The sequence below is a fragment of the Vicia villosa genome, unplaced genomic scaffold (genome assembly GCF_029867415.1).
Source record: "Vicia villosa cultivar HV-30 ecotype Madison, WI unplaced genomic scaffold, Vvil1.0 ctg.002489F_1_1, whole genome shotgun sequence".
In the NCBI taxonomy this organism is placed as follows: domain Eukaryota; kingdom Viridiplantae; phylum Streptophyta; class Magnoliopsida; order Fabales; family Fabaceae; genus Vicia; species Vicia villosa.
Genome location: NW_026705945.1, coordinates 199,446 through 207,347, shown reverse-complemented (window position 1 = coordinate 207,347; position 7,902 = coordinate 199,446). Strand labels below are relative to the sequence as shown.

Sequence of the window (7,902 nt, the reverse complement as noted above, 5' to 3'; positions counted from 1 at the left end):
TTAAGTGAACAATTTCAAATAATTTTATTGCAAAAATATACTAAAATATATTTAAATTTTGCTTTCATCGTTTATTTGCCAAAATAAACAAACAAGTAATTGTAACTTGGCGACTTGAAATTAAAATATGTACTAGCTGTTATATATTACACCTACAAACATGTGCTCAATCTTATACTAGTATTTTATTGGTAGATTGTTGATGTATAAAAGCTATCTAGGTTCGACGTCTTCATCCATGAGATAATAACAAAATATGGCCTAATTCTGTGAATGATTCCTATATAGAGATTATTATAAATTATAATGAGCAATATTAACACTTATGCACATGAGAGGACAAAATCTTCCGTGTGTTTTAAATAATTAATTAACTTTATTTACATACGAATTAATAATTTAAAATTAATCATACTAGACTTACTTTATTAAATACTATATTGTAAAAAAGTTAATAGTCAAATAAATATATTTAATTTATCTAAAACAAATATTAAATCTACATAACTCTTAGGATCTAGAGCGTATATTTATATTAAGGGAAGTGCTAACTAATGCTCTTATGGTAATGGTTAACACTTTAAAATAGTAAATTTATCTCGGCAATCTACGTATTTATTGTCTTAGAAATTGAAATATTAAATTTCCTATAAAATATTTTTCTTTTTAAAAATTTTTAACCATTGCTCTGAGGACACTGATTAGCAAGACCCATATATTAAACATACTATGAATATTTGAATCATTATATTATTTGAAACAAAATATAGAGTACAAACATTTGTGTTTTTTCTTAAATTTGAAGACAGTTTTCCTAAGACTCTATTTAAATGAAGTGAGGAGAAAATATACTAATTATTAAATTATGAATCTTAATTAAGTTATCAAAGTTTTAAAAAATTATTTAATTTTTATTTAGAAATTAATTAATAAATTAATGCACTCAAATATGAGTAGATGTTGGAATAATTCATTTTAAAATAATAAGAACTCTAATTAGTCATCATTGTATATATAGATTATACTCACAAATATAGTGTACATAAGCAAATCATTTTTCTCTCTATCTGAAGACGATTAAAAAAGACATTAGATTTACCGATGGAGGAAGAACCACACAAATCATTGAAAGCATGTTACTCGCCTCTAAGTCTTTGTGTTTTAGGATTGTTGCCAAAAAAAACTTTTCTCGATGGATTCATGTATTCCTAAAGATCAACTTGTCGGTCTTTTAATTAAATACATGTTTACATAATTATTTGATTTTCACTCTAAAGTATATATTATATATATTGAGATGTATATATGATTAATCATTATTGATTTAATTCCAATAAATAGTATCAAAGCAAGACATGTTTGATAGTTAAAAAAAAATATTTTTAGTCAATTTGGTTTTGTACATTCTGGTCTCTTCCAAAAGCATCTCACCACTACATGTCTCATGCTTGAGGAATTGTGTACATTTTAGTTTCTCCAACGATTTAGTCCAATCAGAACTAGAGAACATAACATAAACCTCCCTAGCTTAATTCATACGTGGGATAGAATCAAGCCATATAATTTCTAATGGGGCAGGTCGAGCAGGCCGACCCAAGTTAATATAACTTATTTCTGATCAAACATTCTTCATACATGTAAATAAGGCATTTAAGACGTTATATAGACTTAAATCGCCGACCTCAAACAAAAAAGCATGTGACTTAATTTTCTTTTTGCCTTCAGCCAAACAAGATGACATGTACCATAATGACCAATAAATCAGTCATAAAATGCTTAGAGCAAAGGAGACCTTATAAACATGTACAATCACATAACATTAGAGAGACATATTCTTTTCATGTGACTTATACCTTGTTTACCAGTGATTTCTGACAAACAACCGCTTGTCTTCCAAAGTGTTTAAACAATCTGGTTACTCGTAGGATCGACTAGATTGATCCTAGGACATTGTCAAATAGTGTTTTAGAGATTCGATTCATGTTCAATACTTTCTCTAGTTTGTAAATAGATACGACTTTCTAATGTAAATTACAATAAGTAAATGACTTCAAAACGAAATAAAGTAAATGCATAAACAACATAAAATTCGACTTAAAATATAACTTTGCATTAAACAAATAACATGAAATGTAAATATGACGTTCTTCACACATACATTGTTTCAGCAAAGACTCTTTTCTCTCACGCTGGTACTTCGAGAATTTTTTGTGAATTTTTGTATATTGATTCGAACATATCAATCTAAATAATAGCACTCTTATTTATACTATTTCGACCCTAACGGTCTCTACATAGATCTTTGCCACGTTCGATATTTCGAACGCTCATTTCGTTTCAGATGTTCCCTCGCGTCCGCTAAACAAAACTGTTCCATTTGAAATTCAAATCTTCCCGCTTTAGCATTTCGATCATGTCAACGCTTTCGTCGAAGGATACTTGTAAATATTACAAAAACTACTTTTGGTCAAATAACACTTCTTCCAAAGAGAAAAATCCTTAAATAGCTCTATGAGAACTATTTCTTCATCATAACCCAATACTTCAAGGTATCACAATCCTTTAGTCGAAATCTTCATCTAACATACCTAAAGTGACATTGCGACTCTTACTGGCATAACACCAGTAGATTTATGAACTAGTGTACCCAACGTGCACACACAAATCCAAACATTAACCCATTTATGCTCCCTTAATGGTCAGGGCGAGCTAGTTATTAGTGACGGTGACCAAGCTGCCATGGAGGAGATGCTCATCACTAGGAAGACGTCGCTAGAACGAGACATTACTAGACAATATAAGGGATCTACAACAATAACTACAACAAATGGTTAACAATCAGGAAGACTCTGTGGATCCTCAATCTTTAAAGGTAGATATTTATATTTGGGATTCACATGTCCTAGACAATTTCAAACCATCTTCCCTGGCTATGTTTAATGGCAAAAGCAACTAGGGGTAGCAAAACGTGCCCAACCCGTTGGGCATGCTCGTTTAGCTTGCACTTTAGTGCGGTGCAACCAAGAGTTTAGACTTTCATTCTCTAATGTGTCCGCTCTGCACTGTCATTTTTTAGGACTTTTGCGCAGGCAAGCATTAACATATTAGTATGCATCTTTTAATTTAAAAGGTGTAGTGTTCGCGAGTCCGTCCTACACTACCCGCACTTTAGTGCCAAGCAGGTTAAAATTTTAGATCCGCATCTTTAATTATGCTCACCCTGTCTCACTTTTTATAGGCTTTTGCGGAATGGACATGTTCGTTTGTCATCCCTAAGAATAACTCACGAGCACATTATTGATATCAACGTAAATGATCTTTAAACCCCCAAGGGTTGGCCTAGCGGTGGAGGCTTGAGTCTTGAGAGTGTGCTTCTCTCAAGGTCCCGAGTTTGAATCCTGCTAGATGCTATCAATCCTTCTGTTGGGTCAGTCCATACAAAACTTTGTTCTAACTTTAAACAGAGCCTCCACTAGTGGACGGTGAGATTGATCCCTCTTGAATTAGTCAGTCGCAAGACCCGATACCAAGATTTCTAAACTATTAATATATGAGATTAAATTGTAAGATTGAAGGTCAATTATTTAATGTTGCACCTAAGTACAAACTAAAAGAATTGTTTTAAAATAGTGTGGTTAATGAGAGTCACAAAATTGTACAAGCAATAAATACATTATCACTAAGTCAAGAATTCATTGATATTTCATGAGTTATCCGTTATCTCTATCTCCTTTGTCACGTCAATAATAGGTCCCCTGCCATCATTATCTCCATTCCTATCTCTCTGCAATCTGCATCCATCCATCCATCCCTTCTCACATGGTATCAATACGTGAATAATGGATATACTTCTTAGAATACATGTAGTTCAAATTTTTAATATAAATAAACTATGTTTTATTGGGCTGTAAACATCTTAAAATAAATATAAATAGTTATAATTTATTATGATATTGAATTGATAACAAATTCTTTTTCTTTAATCAACCCGAAAGATAATAAGAATCAAAGTTTGAATTTTGATATTGACCTCTGTCATACGTCCAACCTAACGATATCAACTTTTATCTGTTGAGATAGGATTTACCGACTAAAGAAAATCATAAAAAGGATATCAATCAATGAAAGCGTGAATAATCACTTGTGTGATTTTTACATAAAAAATAGTAAGTGCTGATTCCTCCACATGAGGGAATGCAAAGAATCATTCCTCTGATCAAGCAGCAAGAAATCAAAAATACTAAAATAACATGATGAAATGCACACAGCAATAATCGAAACACGCCTCTCTAGGCGAGGTTAAGAAATATCGAAAGCGCCACAAAAGAAGCTTTACACTCATTGATCATCAAAACTGATTTTGATTTTCATCTATATACTATACAATTCAAGAAAAACACTATCATTGTTCCGTCTTTATGATTTTGAATGATGAGATTTACGCGATGGTAGTTCCTACAGAGAATGTTAAATGTGAATTTTCATTTTAGTCACAACATAGTTGAGTTGATGTAAACAAAATTATGCAAAAAGGAATTGATAAGATTATTACCTGAGAATACCGAATATGATCATGATGCAAATTCGAAGTTTTCACTATGGTTTCCCATTTGACATTGCTTGATGCTGCATTGGAATCATTTCTTTTAGCATGAGATTTTGTGCCTTGATTTGAATGCAGGAAAGAATTCTTAAGCGAATTTATAGGCAACGCGCGCCAAAGCCAAGACTCAGAAGGTGATTTTGGTAATGGTGGTGGAAGAGGAGAATTAGCTAACACAATTTGCTTGTTGCTGTTGGTTGAATCTTCATCAAATGTCCGTTGCACAGGTTGCACTGACACGCGTTCGTGGTTAATATATTGATCAGTTGTCAATACTTCGGATTCATATTCTTTCGCTATATGATGTAGCATTCCAGACAAAGTTGTAGAATTTCCACCTAAAGAACTTAACACTTCATAGTCCAATGTGACTTTTTCAGCTTCATGTTTTGTATCTTGAGAAGTTTCTATGCTAGAATTTCTTTCTTTCTCTCTTCTTTTGTCGAAATCTGCAGTCATAGCATCGATCCTCCTTTTGTTATCTGCGTAACTTAAATTTGAAGACGATAGTTTGACAGTACTCGAATTATCTATGTACAATGTTTTTTCGATTGCCAAACTTCCCGAATATGAACCTCTTTTCGCTCCTTGGTTTGGAACTCCTTGAAACTTTCCTAGTCCTGTGCTGTGGAATTTCAAATTGCCAGAATTATTGTTTTCATTAGAATCACCGGGCAACTTTGTGCCGCGAAAGGGAGATTGAGGTTTAGTTCTACAAGGAGATATGCCTGCTGCAGCTGCTCGTGAACGACGGAACGGAGAGAGCCTTCCTGGAAGCAACTCACCTGAATAAGCAAACCTGTTTGATTCACTGCTCCTTCTCGTCTTTCTTTCTTGCATATCAGGCGATGTCGCAGTTGCAGCGCTTGACTTGTTTCTGTGAATTGCTTCCCAAGCCTACATGAAAGATTCATGACAAACATTGATTTCGTAAAATTGATTCTGACTAAAAGTAAGTTGAATGTTAAGTGATTTATATTCGGATTCATTCATGTAAAAGTGGATTGAATTGAACAATAAACTCAAAGGCTTAAAATCAACTGGAGAAGAAAAAACTCTAAATTCCACTCGAGAAAATCGAAAGATGGTGAATTGTTTTTACCTTTTTCACAGCTGGAATTGGACTAAAAGATCGAATATGCGATCTTTTGTTAGGTTTCACAACCTCACAAGCAGAAGAAGGCAAGGCAACTTGATTCTTCATTTTCATGCCAGCCGCAGGATTTAACATCGACAACGAATTTCTAAGCTGTAAATTCGATATCAAACCACATCCTTTACTCAATACATTATCAGAATCATCATTATCATAAACATCACCTTCATCTACATCTTCATCTTCACTTTCTTCCTCTTGACGTATACCAGTATACGGTACAATATCAGTCACCAACGGCTTCTTCGCATTCTGAATCAATTTGTTAACATCTCGAGGCTGTTGTTCAACTAGTACAGATTGCTTTTTTGAAGAGTATTGAGAAGGTTGTAATGTCATAGCCTTCGCGGCTGGCAAGAATCGGTTCATCATGAAGTCTCTTGTTTGTTGATCAGTAGAAAATGTTCCAAACCTCTTCGAATCCAAATTATCATGATCCAATCCACTTACACCACTCACACTGCAGTTCACAGAGAATGATTCTGTTAAATGCGACAGCGTTTCCACCGCGTCCGAATAGGCGTTGTCATCGTAGTCATTCTCCTTCTCCTTAACATGATATCTTCTACTCTCGATTCTTTTCTCGGCTTCTCTTTCTCTATCACAGTCTAGTTTAACCAAATTTCCGCTAAAAGACTTCGATTTATTCGGGGAAACAAAATTCTTCTCAACAACAGAATCCTTTTGATTACCTGATTTGACAGATTTTCCAGGCGGAAGCCGAGGAATTGGCGCGATTTTAGCGTTCTTAGGAGGAATTTGAAGTACTTCAGATCCAGTATTACCACCTTTGCATCTTCCAGGTATATGCTCCCAATTGAAAGGCACTGCAACAGGTTCAGTAACCTGATCCAATGCCATTTCGGACTTATAACTCGCAAGCGTGTTTCGTTTCTCTAATATCTTCTTCTTTGATTCTGTTAACGACGGTGATGTAGCCGAATTTCGCCTCACAGACATCAGAGGAGCATTGATGTTCAATCTCCTCTCAGACATCTTGCTCCCAAACCAAAATTGAACAAGTTCAAAGTTCAAAACAATACTATATACTAATTCTCAGCACCAAAGCCTAAAAGGAAAAAAAAGGAGAGAAAAACTGATTATTAACAGCTTAATTCAATAATAACAATATTTAAAAAGCCATGATTTAAGCTAAAAGCATAAAGAAAAAGCTTATACTATTTTCTCTCCTGAACAAACATATATAATAAAAAACTGTATAGGCAATACTAATAGTGCATGAATCTAGTGAGCATGTTCATGAGCATCCCATGCTAAATTTTATAGGACCCACAAGGATAATAATACTAATAAAAATGAATTGAAAATGGAAAAAACATAACAAACCTATTGAAGCAAAAGAGGTTTTGGTATTGTTTTTGTGAACAAGGAGTAGACAGTGTTTGGAAAAAGATGTAACTAAAAATGAATGGTTGGTTATTGAATGATGGAGTGGAATGAGTAGGATGAAAGAAAAGGTGAGGGAGATATATAGAGACACAAGCTTTGATATTTCTTCTTTGTTTTTGTTTTTCTATGTATTTTCAGAGATACTGAATCACTGGCTTGTGAAAACTGTGACTATGTAGCAGTGTGCCAGTACCTTTTTAGGCACAGTAAAATTATGTTTGTTTGTGTTAATTCCGGCTAAATCAGCTTAGTTGATAGTTGCGCAGAGACATAAGTTCAAAGTTGTATTTGAAGGTACGCAAGGCAGGTTACTATGTAGGACCTCAAATTTTCCACTATAAAACCTCTAATTATTTTGTTATGATTAAACTATGACTAACCTACAAAAGACCTCCAAAAACTGAAGACGATTATGCATAAGTCAGATAGATTATACAGATGCAAGTTCGAATCAGCGACATATCAAGTGTGTGAGGAGTATTATTATTTTTAAATATAAAGTATGGTGAGGTCGTTAAGCAGAAAAAAAGTGATGGTGACATGGTGTGGTCACGGACGTAGCGTGGAGAAAATGAGAGCAGTTAGTGGTAAGAAAAGGTCTTTGATTTAATAAATTGGAGAGATAGTCGATAGATACACATGGTGTTGTGGACCGTCCTTTATTTAATAGACGGAAAGTCCATGAAATATTTATTCATAATATATGTTTTCAATCATTTTACTTTTGTTAGAG

The 7,902-nt window shown here is 33.8% G+C and overlaps 1 protein-coding gene across 1 annotated transcript; it reads right to left on the bottom strand.

Moving 5' to 3' along the window:
* Positions 1 to 4,122: 4,122 nt before the first annotated feature.
* On the bottom strand, positions 4,123 to 7,345 carry LOC131638950 (uncharacterized). The gene is made up of 4 exons (XM_058909475.1): positions 7,107 to 7,345; positions 5,706 to 6,828; positions 4,553 to 5,500; positions 4,123 to 4,455 (listed from the first exon to the last, which is right to left on the bottom strand). Exons 2-4 carry the CDS (start codon positions 6,753 to 6,755, stop codon positions 4,417 to 4,419), a joined length of 2,037 nt encoding a protein of 678 aa, XP_058765458.1. The 5' UTR covers positions 6,756 to 6,828; positions 7,107 to 7,345; the 3' UTR covers positions 4,123 to 4,416.
* Between the last annotated feature and the right edge of the window lie 557 nt (positions 7,346 to 7,902).